A 14408-nucleotide genomic window follows, 5' to 3' on the forward strand; every position below is an offset into this window, starting at 1 on the left:
GTGGTGCTGAACTCTCTCAGCTTTTGCTTGTCTGTAAAGGTTTTAATTTCTCCATCAAATCTGAATGAGATCCTTGCTGGGTAGAGTAATCTTGGTTGCAGGTTTTTCTCCTTCATCACTTTAAATATGTCCTGCCACTCCCTTCTGGCTTGCAGAGTTTCTGCTGAAAGATCAGCTGTTAACCTTATGGGGATTACCTTGTGTGTTATTTGCTGTTTTTCCCTTGCTGCTTTTAATATGTTTTCTTTGTATTTAATTTTTGACAGTTTGATTAATATGTGTCTTGGTGTATTTCTCCTTGGATTTCTCCTGTATGGGACTCTCTGTGCTTCCTGGACTTGATTAACTATTTCCTTTCCCACATTAGGGAAGTTTTCAACTATAATCTCTTCAAATATTTTCTCAGTCCCTTTCTTTTTCCCTTTTTTTTTGGAACCCCTGTAATTCGAATGTTGGTGTGTTTAATGTTGTCCCAGAGGTTTCTGAGACTGTCCTCAGTTCTTTTCATTCTTTTTTCTTTATTCTGCTCTGCAGTAGTTATTTCCACTGTTTTATCTTCCAGGTCACTTATCTGTTCTTCTGCCTCAGTTATTCTGCTATTGACCCATCTAGAGTATTTTTAATTTCATTTATTGTGTTGTTCATTGTTGCTTGTTTCATCTTTAGTTCTTCTAGGTCCTTGTTAAATGTTTCTTGCATTTTCTCTATTCGGTTTCCAACATTTTGGATCATCTTTACTGTCATTATTCTGAATTCTTCTTCAGGTTGACTGCCTATTTCCTCTTCACTTGTTAGGTCTGGTGGGTTTTTATCTTGCTCCTTCATCTGCTGTGTGTTTTTCTGTCTTCTCATTTTGCTTATCTTACTGTGTTTGGGGTCTCCGTTTTGCAGGCTGCAGGTTTGTAGTTCCCGCTGTTTTTGGTGTCTGTCCCCAGTGGCTGAGGTTGGTTCAGTGGGTTGTGTAGGCTTCCTGGTGGAGGGGACTCGTGTCTGTGTTCTGGTGGATGAGGCTGGTCTTGTCTTTCTGGTGGGCAGGTCCACGTCTGGTAGTGAGTTTTGGGGTGTCTGTGGACTTACTATCATTTTTGGCCACCTCTCTGCTAATGGTTGCGGTTGTGTTCCTGTCTTGCTAGTTGTTTGGCATAGGATGTCCAGCACTGTAGCTTGCTGGTCGTTGAGTGAAGCTGGGTGTTTGTGTTGAGATGGAGATCTCTGGGAGATTTTCGCCATTTGATATTATGTGGAGCTGGGAGGTCTCTTGTTGACCAGTATCCTGCAGTTGGCTCTCCCACCTCAGAGGCACAGCACTGACTCCTGGCAGCAGCACCAAGAGCCTTTCATCCAGAGCCTTTTATCCACACGGCTCAGAATAAAAGGGAGAAAAAGTAGAAATAAAGAATTAGAAGAAAGAAAGAAAGAAAGGAAGGAAGGAAGGAAAGAATGAAGTGAGGAAGGAAGGAAGGAGGGATCGAGGGAAGGAAGGAAAAAAGAACGAAAGAAGATAAAGTAAGATAAAATATAATAAAGTTATTAAAACAAAAAATATTAAGAGAAAAATTAAAGAAAAGAAAAACTGGACAGATAGAACCCTAGGACAAATGGTGGAAGCAAAGCTATACAGACAAAATCTCACACAGAAGCATACAAATACACACTGATAAAAAGTGGAAAAGGGGGAAAAATCATAAATCTTGCTCTCAAAGTCCACCTCCTCAATTTGGGATGATTCCTTGTCTATTCATGTATTCCATAGATGCAGGGTAAATCAAGTTGATTGTGGAGCTTTAATCCACTGCTTCTGAGGCTGCTGGGAGAGATTTCCCTTTCTCTTCTTTGTTCTCACAGCTCCCGGGGCTCTGCTTTGGATTTGGCCTCGCCTCTGCGTGTAGGTCTGTTCTTCGCTCAGACAGGACGGGGTTAAAGGAGCAGCTGCTTCGGGGACTGTGGCTCACTCAGCCTGGGGCGGGAAGGGGGGGGTTGGCGGAGGAGCTTGTGGCAGAGGCCGGCGTTACGTTGCACTAGACTGAGGCGCACCGTGCGTTCTCCCAGGGAAGTTGTCCCTGGATCCTGGGACCCTGGCAGTGGCGGGCTGCATAGGCTTCCCGGAAGGGGGTGTGTGGTTAGTGACCTGTGCTCGCACACAGGCTTCTTGGTGGCGGCAGCAGCAGCCTTAGCGTCTCATGCCCATCTCTGGGGTCCGCGCTGTTAGCCGCGGCTCCCGCCCGTCTCTGGAGCTCCTTTAAGCAGTGCTCTTAATCCCCTCTCCTTGCGCACCAGGAAACAAAGAGGGAAGAAAAAGTCTCTTGCCTCTTCGGCAGGTCCAGGCTTTTCCCCGGACTCCCTCCCCCGCTAGCCGTGGTGCACTAACCCCCTGCAGGCTGTGTTCTAGCCGCCAACTCCAGTCCTCTCCCTGCGCTCCCACCGAAGCTCGAGCCTCAGGTCCCAGCCCCGCCCGCCCCGGCCGGTGAGCAGACAAGCCTCTCGGGCTGGTGAGTGCTGGTCGGCACCGACCCTCTGTGCAGGAATCTCCCCACTTTTCCCTCAGCACCCCTGTTGCTGTGCTTTCCTCCATGGCCCCGAAGCTTTCCCCCTCCACCACCCGCAGTCTCCGCCCGCGAAGGGGCTTCCTAGCATGTGGAAACCTTTCCTCCTTCACAGCTGCCTCCCACTGGTTGTAGGTCCCGTCCCTATCCTTTTGCCTCTGTTGATTCTTTTTTCTTTTGCCCTACCCAGGTACGTGGGGAGTTTCTTGCCTTTTGGGAGGTCTGAGGTCTTCTGCCAGAGTTCAGTAGGTGTTCTGTAGAGTTGTTCCACGTGTAGATGTATTTCTGGTGTATCTGTGGAGAGGAAGGTGATCTCCTTATCTTACTCTTCCGCCATCTTCCCTTCGTCCTCTGGTCTTCCTTTCTGACCATGGTCAAACTTTCTGGTTCAACATCTGGATTTTTATTTCCAAAAAAAAAAATGTAATAATTTTAGGAGACCAAGGAGGTGAGCTCTATGACAAAGTGAAATAGAAATGCAAACTCATAGAACTGTATTTTCAGATTATGATGGAGTCATAGCATCTCCTAAAAATTAGGAATATCTTAGAATCCTTCATACCCCACTAGGGAATGCCTATATTTTGGATTCTTTCACTGCAGTACAAGTTATTGTAAAACAAAAATTGGTATTCACTAAATTTTTTGTTACTCTTAATAGAGGTCTTGGATTTTTTTGATCTGTTTTGTCTATGTAATCCTGATTCTGTTAATTTCTATATTAATGTCTCAATGCATTTGGAATCAAAAATAGACATTTTAAAAGTGATTAAAGACAAATACATATGAGAAGTTCAACTCATAAAGTATTAAAAAACTGAAAACCAAATTGGTGTTTTAATTTCTTGTCGAGTTAAAGTAGTGAAATATACAAAATAATTATTGCTTTTCAGTGAATATATAAATTATAGTGTGTGCCTCATTATATATTGGATTTTCTAATTTTGTTATTTAGAACAGACTTAAAGTCAGTGCAAAAGTAATTTATTCAGTATTTAATTTATTTATATCAGACTATATATCATGTTGAGTACGTAATATTAAGTCAACATAGTCTTATAAGAAATTATATTTTGGCATTTTATTTTTGATTGAGTGAAAAGTAAGATTAAATTACTGAATTTTGCCTAATATCATAATTAATCTTTTACCTTTTTTAAGGAATTGTTCAAGGTGTTCCTGTGGTGGCACTTATATTTGAGGGTGGGCCAAATGTTATCCTCACAGTTTTAGAATACCTTCAGGAAAGTCCTCCTGTTCCAGTCGTCGTATGTGAAGGAACAGGCAGGGCTGCAGATCTACTAGCATATATTCATAAACAGACAGAAGAAGGAGGGTAAGTGTATGATTACAACATATTTTTAATAATTTTATGTAAAGAAGCTGTGGTTTTTAGAATATTAGATTCATTTCAGTGTTTTAATAATATGAAAATACCTTCTTAAGTCTTGAGGAAATAGCCTGTCTGATACATTATTGGAATGAATTAAAATATAAGTCTTTGTAGTGGACAGTTTTCAAAGACCTGTTAAATAGAGGCACGTATCTTTTGACGCAACAGTTCCATTTCTGATAATTGTTCCTACAAATGTACTTGCACACATGTGAAATAACATATATAAAGTTACTCAATACAGTGTGGTTTGTAACAGTAAAAGATTGGAACAAAATAGAACATTTATATCAAGGGGACTAGATAAATAACTTAAGGTACATCTGCACAACGGAGTAGTCTGTAGTTACATCAGGTATCTGTATATTAGATTTGGAAAGATTACCAAAATATATATGTAAAAAAAGGAAAATGTACAGTAACGTATATTTTGACACCTTTTATGTAGGAAAAAAGACAAGGAGATAATTGTATGTATTGAAAGAGATCCTCAAATGTTATACAAAGTAATAGTGTTTCTTGAAAGCAGTTGAAATGGAATGGCTGATGGAAGACAGTGGGAAAGACACTTTCACTATGAATTTTCACAGTTTTATATTTTATATTATATCATATTTTTGAGCATGTAAATATATTCCGTATTGAGAAAAAGAAATAAAAATGCAAATGTGCTGGTATTTAACACATTTTGTTAAAATACTGCTTTTTACACCATATTATCTTAAAATTATCTTTATACAATGTCTTACATGATAAGATACTGTATAACTGATAACATTAACACATGCCTTATAAAAAATTAAGAAATAATTCAAAGAGAAAAATCACTCCATTCCATTTTCCACCCTTATGACTTATAGTAGGAGTCTAATGAAGGAGAAAATTTCACTCAGGGTCAAGTATTTAATATTAATACAGTATCTTTAAATGTCTTGCCTGTATCCACTAGGACTTGATATTAGATTCTTCAAATAATGGAATTTGAAATCAGTGGATTGAGTTATGTTTCCTCTTACTTCAGGAATCTTCATGATGCAGCAGAGCCTGATATTATTTCAACCATCAAAAAAACATTTAACTTTGGCCAGAGTGAAGCAGTTCATTTATTTCAAACCCTGATGGAATGTATGAAAAGAAAGGAGCTCGTAAGTACATTTCACAGAATAAGCCTTTTTTTTTTAATATAAATTTATTTTGGTTGCATTGGGTCTCCATTGCTGTGCGCGGGCTTTCTCTAGCTGCAGCGAGCGGGGGCTACTCTTTGTTGTGGTGAGTGGGCTTCTCATTGTGGTGGCTTCTCTTGTTGCAGAGCACGGGCTCTAGGCACATGGGCTTCAGTAGCTGTGGCACGTGGGCCTCAGTAGTTGTGGCACACGGGCCCTAGAGCACAGGCTCAGTAGTTGTGGTGCACAGGCTTAGTTGCTCTGCAGCATGTGGGATATTCCCGGACCAGGGCTAGAACCCGTGTCCCCCTGCATTGGTAGGTGGATTCTTAACCACTGCGCCACCAGGGAGGCCCAGAATAAGCCTTTTTATTTCATTCAAAGTACATTCTAAATTGGATAAATGCTTTTTTATTTTTTTAATTTAATTTTATTATTTTTATTTTTTGCGGTACGCGGGCCTCCCACTGCCGCGGCCTCCCCCATTGCGAAGCACAGACTCCGGATGCGCAGGCTCAGCTGCCATGGCTCACGGGCCCAGCCGCTCCACAGCATGTGGGATCTTCCCAGACCGGGGCACGAACCCATGTCCCCTGCATCGGCAGGCAGACTCTCAGCCACTGTGCCACCAGGGAAGCCCTGGATAAATGCTTTTTAATTAATTAATTAATTTTTGGCTGCTCCCCATGGCTTATGGCATCTTAGTTCCCTGACCAGGGATTGAACCCAGGCCCTCTGCAGTGAAAGCATGGAGTCCTAACCACTGGACCTCCAGAGAATTCCCAATTGGAGAAATACTTTTTTTAAAAACTTTGGATTTAAAATTTTAAAATCTTTTCTAACCATGTAAAGATGTCATTTATAATTTTGTTCAAGCTAAGAGATAGCATAGAAGGATTATGGGGTTTTTAAAAAAATTATTTAATTTATTTATTTACTTTGGCTGGGTTGGGTCTCTGTTGCTGCGCGCGGGCTCTCTCTAGTTGCTGTGAGCGGGGGCTGCTCTTCGTTGTGGTGTGCGGGCTTCTCATTGTGGTGGCTTCTCTTGTTGTGGAGCAGGGGCTCTAGGCGCACGGGCTTCCGTAGTTGCAGCACGTGGGCTCAGTAGTTGTGGCTCATGGGCTCTAGAGCACAGGCTCAGTAGTTGTGGCGCATGGGCTTAGTTGCTCCGCTGCATGTGGGATCCTCCCGGACCAGGGATTGAACCCATGTCCCCTGCATTGGCAGGCGGATTCTCAACCACTGCGCAACCAGGGAAGCCCCTAGAATATAGTTTTTATATGGTGTGGAGACATGTATTATTACACTTCTATTTTTGGAAAAGTTTCATAACTGAGCCTCAGTAGATTATGTTCAGGATCAAGGAAGAACTCTAAAGAGTTATTATTGGCTTCTCTAAAATATATTTGGAGGAAAAAACCCTATTTTCCTCTGAGTGAGTGCTCAAATTAAAGATCAGTGCTGCTTCACTATTGATACTATGTGTAAAACAGATAACTAATGAGAACCTGCTGTATAGTATAGCACAGGGAGCTCTACTCAGTGCTCTGTGGTGACCTAAATGAGAAGGAAATCCCATAAAAGAGGGGATATATGTATACGTATAGCTGTTTCACTTTGCTGTACAGTATAAACTAACACAATATTGTAAAGCAATTATACTCCAATAAAAAAAAAATAGGGGCTTCCCTGGTGGCGCAGTGGTTGAGAGTCCGCCTTCCAATTCAGGGGACACGGGTTCGTGCCCCGGTCCGGGAAGATCCCACATGCCGCGGAGCGGCTGGGCCCGTGAGCCATGGCCGCTGAGCCTGCGCGTCCGGAGCCTGTGCCCCGCAATGGGAGAGGCCACAACAGTGAGAGGCCCGCGTACTACAAAAAAAAAAAAAAAAAAAATAGAGACCAGTGTTGCTTAATTTCAGTCATCTAGACATGGGCTTAAGTTTACAGAGACAAAAAATTTTTACAGTTCTCTAAGTAGGTGGATGATAACATGGTTTGATCTGCAGTTTTCTTCCATGCATTTCATTTTTGTATACTATGAAATGAAGTTAGTTGAAAATTTTGTATTGGGGTTATAACAATAGACTTTTATTTTATGAAAAGATTATTAAATGAAAACCTCTCTCTAATGGTATTATGTTTCAAATAATTTTAAATAAATTTCCAGTAAAAGGATTCAACAAAACACTTCTCATTCAAGAACACATATATTTACTTGAACTGAGTAAGTGTCTACTCTGCAGAAGAAACAGCAGTATTTACTCAGATTAGTAATCTATAGCCTTAGCTCATAAATTGCTTATTCTAGTAATGGACATAAAATATATAAAAAATTAATATAATATGAAACCAAACATTTTGAATATACTTGAATTTTATTTTTTTAAAATTTATTATTTGTTTATTTTTAGCTGCGTTGGGTCTTCGTTGCTGCACGTGGGCTTTTTCTAGTTGCAGCGAGTGGGGGCTACTCTTCGTTGCAGTGTGTGGGCTTCTCATTGCAGTGGCTTCTCTTGTTGCGGAACACAGGCTCTAGGCGCGCGGCCTTCAGTAGTTGTGGCACGTGGGCTCAGTAATTGTGGCACACGGGCTCTAGAGCGCAGGCTCAATAGTTGTGGCACCCAGGCTTAGTTGCTTCGCGGCATGTGGGATCTTCCTGGACAAGGAATCAAACTCGTGTCCCCTGCATTGGCAGGTGGATTCTTAACCACTCTGCCACCTGGGAAGTCCCTACTTGAATTTTATTTGGTAAATGATACAAATTCTTTAATTTTCTGTGTTTTGATTGTAATGAAATTATTCCTGACTCAAAAAAACTATATCTGCCAAGTAGTTTGCAGTTACTTTGCGATTTATATGCGTTATGTCTTAGCTTATAAAATATAAAGGCATAATATTATGAATTGATCTTTAAATAGATTACTGTTTTCCACATTGGATCAGATGAACATCAAGATATAGATGTAGCAATACTTACTGCACTGCTTAAAGGTAAGACTTAAAATTCATTTGTTAGGTCTTTCATTTATAGTGTTTTTATATAAGTTAGGATTTTTTAATTTGACCAAATGTTTGAGAACTGAATTTTTCAATAGTTTTTCTTTGAAAAAGACACAGTGTTCACTTTCTTTGACAAATTTGCTTTTGTTTTTAATCTTATAACTTTTTAAAAAGTTCATACCAGGATTTATGCCATTAGAGCTATTTAATTATCCTGTTAAGAATGTGTCAAACGTCATATTTTTAATTGGCTGAAAAATAATTGTTTAAAAGTAATAGAGTATTAGTTAATGGAAATTAAGGATAGCATTCTTAAATGTGCTATTTTCATTAGGGAGGAAAATTTGGAAAGAAAACTAATGGTATCTTCTAGGACTAAGGGGTTAATGCACACGCAGTTGAATTGTTTTCCTCTTATTATCTTTCCAAAGACATCTAACTGATAAGACAAACAATACTATAGTGAAAAATCTTTTCAAAAATTAGAAATTAAAATGTTGTTTTGTCCGAGTACCTGAAAGTCCAAGCATGCAGTGAGGTAGCAGAGCAAGAGGGCACTATCTTATCATTCACAAGAATTTCCCAAATATTAGACTACAATGAATTGCCAATAGATCAGACATTTGAAAAATACTATAATAAAATATAACATATTTACATCATCTGAGAATAAGAGATCATAATAGGAAGCCTAGAAACCATAAAGGGAAAGATCAATAAATGCGATTGCATAAAAATAAAAAGAGAGCACCTAATATTTGCTGTGTACTTTCTGTGTACTAGTTACTGTGCTTTAGTGGTTTATGTTGTTTACCCTTGTGACAGCCTTAAGATGAAGATTTCCTATTATTTTTCTCATTTTATAGATGAGAAAACTAAGAACAGGAATGTGGAAGGATCACAAAAAGGTGTTGTAAATTAGTAATAAAAAGATGAATACCTCATGGAAAAATGAGTCAAAATTTAAGTAAAAGATTTTAGCAGAATACAGATACTTGGGGGAAATGTGGAAATGATGGAAAGATGTTACAATTTTTTAAAAAACATAAATTAAAAAAAAAAGCTTTTTATCCTCCTACTGGGTATTTGTATACTCCTGATGGATGATATAACCTTTCTGTAATATATTTTGGCAGTGTGTCAAAAGTTTTAAATTATATACCCTTCTACGCAGCAATTTGGCTTCTACAGATTCATCCTGTTAAATATGTGCACAAAGATATACTTACCAGAAAATTCAAAATAACGTGAAATGTCCACTAGTTAGAATATTTGTTGAATAAATTTTAGTTCACCTTTAAAAGGTATTTATATATATATAAGGTACATCTGTATGTACTGTTATTGAAAACTAAATATACATAAAGCAGGCTGAGTATTTTGTATAGTATGACCTGCTTTTGCATAAACAATTGTAAGTATATGTATGAACTTATATATGCACAGAAAACACCTGTAAGGATATTTTTCATAATATTAACAGTCAATACTATCGCTGTGATAGAAACAGATCATCTTTCTTTTCTGTTCATTCTTGTGCATTCTGAATTGTTTGCGATGGATGAGGCTGTGTCTTTTCTATAGTTGGAAAATAAAAGTCCTCAACCCTGGGGTAACCTTATCTTTCTGAGGCAGGCTACCTCTGAATAGTGACTAACACCAGCTGTGTAAGTTAATTAAAGGGGGAGGAGGGGAATTCATAAGTGTTCATATTTTATGGAGATAAATTAATTGAACTTGTCGACTGTTTTCTTTATTTGATTAGGCACTAATGCATCTGCATTTGACCAGCTCATCCTTACATTGGCATGGGATAGAGTTGACATTGCCAAAAATCATGTATTTGTTTATGGACAGCAGTGGCTGGTATGTAAATAATCTATATAAACAGTGTAATTTAATTAAGCTAAGTTAATATCAAAGTATTTGCTGAAACTGTTACCTAACTTGACATTTACCTGTCAGTCAAAAGTGCAAACTTATTGTAGCCAAACATTTCTGCAACATTCAGATCCATTTAGGATTTAATAAGTTCTATTTGCCTCTTGATAAAAACTGTGTTTTTTATAGGGTATAGATCTTTAAAAATCCTGTAACTGAAAATAGTTTTAGAAATAGTGCTCTTTGCATCTGTGTTTGTCAGGAATGTTGGCCTGTAATTTTCTTTTCTTCTGGGGTCCTTGTCTGGTTTTGGTATCAGAGTAATGCTGGACTCATAAAATGAGTTTGGAAGAGTTTGAAAAGGATTGGTATTAGTTCTTTGAATGTTTGGTTAAATTTACCAGTGAAGCTGTCTGGTCCTTACTAGTAATCAGACTGTTCAGAATTTCTATTTCATCATGATTTGGTCTTGATAGGTTGTATGTTTCTAGGAATTTATCTGTTTCTTCTAGGCTGTTCAGTTTGTTGGCATGTAATTGTTCATATTAACCTCTTAATGATCCTTTGTATTTCTGTGGTATCAGTTGTAACATCTGTTTCATTTTTGATTTTATTTATTTGAGTCCTCTCTTTTTTTTCTTCCTGAGTCTAGCTAAGGGTTTGTCAATTTTATCTTTTCAGAGAACTAGTTCTAGTTTCATTCTAGTTGTCTTTTCAATCTGTTTCATTTATATCTGTTCTAATTTTTGTTACTTTCTTCCTTCTACTAACTTTGAGTATCGTTTGTTCTTCTTTTTGTGGTTTCTTGAGGTGTAAAGTTAGGTTATTTGAGACTTCTCTTATTTTTTGAGGTAGGCATTTATCGCTGTGAACTTCCCTGTTGGAACTGCTTTTGCTGCATCCCACAAATTTTGGTATGTTATATTTCCATTTTTGTTTCTCTCAAGGTACTTTTTATTTATTTATTTATTTGGCTGCGTTGGGTCTTTGTTGCTGTGCGCGGGCTTTCCTCTGGTTGCGGCGAGCGGGGTCTACTCTTCGTTGCAGTGTGCGGGCTTCTCATTGCAGTGGCTTCTCTTGTTTCGGAACATGGGCTCTAGGCACATGGGCTTCAGTAGTTGGGGCACGCGGGCTCAGTAGTTGTGGCACGCAAGCTCTAGAGTGCAGGCTCAGTAGTTGTGGTGCACGGGCTTAGTTGCTCTGTGGCATGTGGGATCTTCCTGGGCCAGGGCTCGAACACGTGTCCCCTGCATTGGCAGGCAGATGCTTAACCACTGCGCCACCAGGGAAGCCCTCTCAAGGTACTTCTTAATTTCTCTTTTGATTTCTTCTTTGACCCATTGGTTGTTGAGTAGTATGTTGTTTGATCTTCATGTATTTATGAATTTTCCAGTTTTCTTTGTGTAATTTCTAGTTTCATACCATTGTGGTCAGAAAAGATGCTTGACATGATTTCAGTCTTCTTAAATTTATTAGGACTTGTTTTGTGGTCTAACATGGTCTATCCTGCAGAATTTTCTGTGTGCACTTGAGAAGAATGTGTATTCTCTTGCTTTTGGATGGAACGTTCTGTATATCTGTTAAGTCCATTGGTCTAATGTGTCATTTAAGGCTGATGTTTTCTTACTGATTTTCTGTCTGGATGATCTCTCCACTGATGTAAGTGGGTATTAAAGTCCTCTATTATTTTGTATTGCTGTCTGTTTCTCCCTTTAAGACTGTTAATATTTATTTTATGTATTTATATGATCCTATGATGGGTACATAAATATTTACATATATTGTATCTTCTTGTTGAATTGACCCCTTTATCATTATGTGCCATCCATCTTTGTTTCTTATTACAGTCTTTTTTTTAAAGTTTATTTTGTCTGATATAAGTAAGCTTCCTTTTGGTTTCCATTTGCATGGAATATCCTTTTCCATTTCTTCACTTTCAGTCTATATGTGTGTCTTTACATCTAAAGTGAGTGTCTTATAGGCAGCGTATAGATAGGTCTTGTGTTTTTATCCATTCAGCTACTCTGTGTGTTTGAATTGTTGAACTTAGTCCATTTACATTTAAAATAATTATTATAAGTATGTACTCACTGATATTTTGTTAATTGTTTTCTGACTGTTTTTGTAGTTCCATTCTGTTCCTTTTTTCTCTGTCTCTTGCTCTCTTCTTTTATGATTTGATGACTTTAGTGATATGCTTATATTTTTTTTTCTTTGTCTTTTGTGTATAGGTTTTTGCTTTGTGTTTACTATGAGGGTTACATATAATAACTTATATCTGTAATGTCTATTTTATGTTGATAACCATTTGTTTGATCCCATTCTAAATCTCAACATTTTTATTTTCCTCTTTTCTGTTTTTCATGTCACAGTTTACATCTTTTTACCTCGAGTATCCCTTAACTAATTATTGTAATCATGGCTATTTTTACTACTTTTGTCTTTCAACCTTTATTCTAACTTCATAAGTGATTAATCTACTATTTTTACTATATATTTACCTTTTCAGTGAGATTTCTTTCATGTGTTTTCTTGTTACTAATTACCACCCTTTCTTTTCAGCTTAAAAGACGCTCCTTTAACATTTCTTGAAAGGCTGGTTTAGTGGTAATCAACCCCTTTAGCTTTTGCTAGTTTGGAAAAGTCTTTCTCTCTTTCAATTCAGAATAAGAATTTTTGCCAGGTAGAGTATTCTTGGTTGGAAGTTTTTTCTTTCTGTACTTTGAATATATCATGCCACTCCCTTCTGGCCTGCAAAGTTTCTGCTGAAAAATATGCTCATAGTCTTATGGAGGTTCCCTTGTATGTAACAAGTTGTTTTTCTCTTGCTGCTTTTAATATTCTTTCCTTGTCTTTAACTTTTGGCATTTCAATTATGTGTCTTGGTGTGGGTCTCTATAGGTTCACCTTATTTGAAACTCTCTGAGCTTCCTGTATCTGGATGTCTGTTTTCTTCCCCAGGTTAGGAAGGTTTCCGCCATTATTTCTTCAAATACAATTTCTGCCCCTTTGTCTCTCTCTTCTTCTGGGAACCCTAAAATGTATCAGTCCGTTTGATGTTGTCCCATAAGTCTCTTAAGCTAACTTAACTTTTTTAAAAGTTCTTTTTGCTACTCTGGGTGAATTACACTACCTTGTCTCCAAGTTGACAGATCCTTTCTTCTGCTTCATCTAGTCTGCTCTTTAACCCTGTTAGTGTATTTTTCAGTTCAGTTTTTTATTCTTCAGCTCTGCGACTTCTGTTTGGTACTTTCTTAGATTTTCCATCTCTTTGTTGAAGTTCTCACTGTGTTCATTCTTTTCCACAATTTGGTGAGCATCATTATAATAATTACTTTGAACTCTTTATCAGGTAAATTACTTATCTCCATTTCATTGAGGTTTTTCCCTGAGGTTTTATCTTGTTCTTTCATTTGGAACATATTTCTCAGTTTCTCCATTTTACTTGACTGTGTTTTGGTTTCTGTACAGTAGATGAAATAACCACCTCTTCAAGTCTTGAAGAAGTAGCCTTGTGTAGGGGATGAGCCTTGTCAATCAACCTTGACTCAGCTTTTTGTTCTCTCTCAAACCTTTCTGCTTGTTTAAGCAACGTATTGTATTTTTACTAGCTCCCAGTAGTTGAGAATGTGCAGTTACCTATCAGGGTCCCTAAGGGAAGTATTTCAGCATCCAGATTCAGACTGACTGGAATCCATACCCTCAGACAACATCTTTTGAAAATCTTCAGAATATTTAGGAAACTGAATTCAACAATACTTTTAAAGGACCATATACCATAATCAAGTGGGATTATTCTGGGGATCTGCAAATCAGTCAACGTGATATATCACATTAAGAAAAACGATGATAAAAGTCGTATAATCAACTCAGTGGATACAGAAAAAACATTTCACATGATTCTATATCCATTTATGATAAAGACTCTCAACAAAGCAGGTATAGAGGGAAGGCACCTCAACATAATAAAGGCGTATATGACATAATAAAGGCCTACAGCTAACATCATATTCAATGGTGAAGAGTTGAAAGCTTTTCCTCTAAGAACAGGAACAAGACAAGGATGCCTGCTCTTGCTACTTTTATTCAGCATAGTATTGGAAGCCCTAGCCACAGCAGTTAGGAAGGAAAAAGTAATAAAAGGCATCTAAATTGGAAAGGAAGAAATAAAACTGTCACTCTTTGCTGATGACATGATACAATGTGTAGAAAACCCTAAAGACTTCACCAAAAAACTGTTAGAACTAATAAATGAGTTCAGCAAAGTTGTAGGATACAAAATAAATATGCATGAATTTGTTGTGTTTCTATACACTAATAACAAAATATCTGAAAGAGAAATTAAGAAAACAGTCCCACTTGCAATTGCATCAAAAAGAATAAATTACCTAGGAATAAATTCAACCAAGGAGGTGAAAGATTTGTGAA

General features: G+C 37.8%; 1 protein-coding gene across 3 annotated transcripts in view; it reads left to right on the top strand.

Moving 5' to 3' along the window:
- Nucleotides 1-14408, top strand: part of TRPM7 (transient receptor potential cation channel subfamily M member 7) — a 121536-nt gene that overhangs the window by 43529 nt on the left and 63599 nt on the right. For all 3 annotated transcript variants that reach the window (XM_032621934.1, XM_032621936.1, XM_032621935.1), the window contains exons 8-11: nt 3705-3879; nt 4958-5081; nt 8018-8090; nt 9865-9965. In XM_032621934.1, coding sequence (XP_032477825.1) covers nt 3705-3879; nt 4958-5081; nt 8018-8090; nt 9865-9965 — 473 coding nt within the window. The remainder of the gene's footprint in view (nt 1-3704; nt 3880-4957; nt 5082-8017; nt 8091-9864; nt 9966-14408) is intronic.

This window comes from Phocoena sinus, chromosome 2 (genome assembly GCF_008692025.1).
Source record: "Phocoena sinus isolate mPhoSin1 chromosome 2, mPhoSin1.pri, whole genome shotgun sequence".
Taxonomy (NCBI): Eukaryota; Metazoa; Chordata; class Mammalia; order Artiodactyla; family Phocoenidae; genus Phocoena; species Phocoena sinus.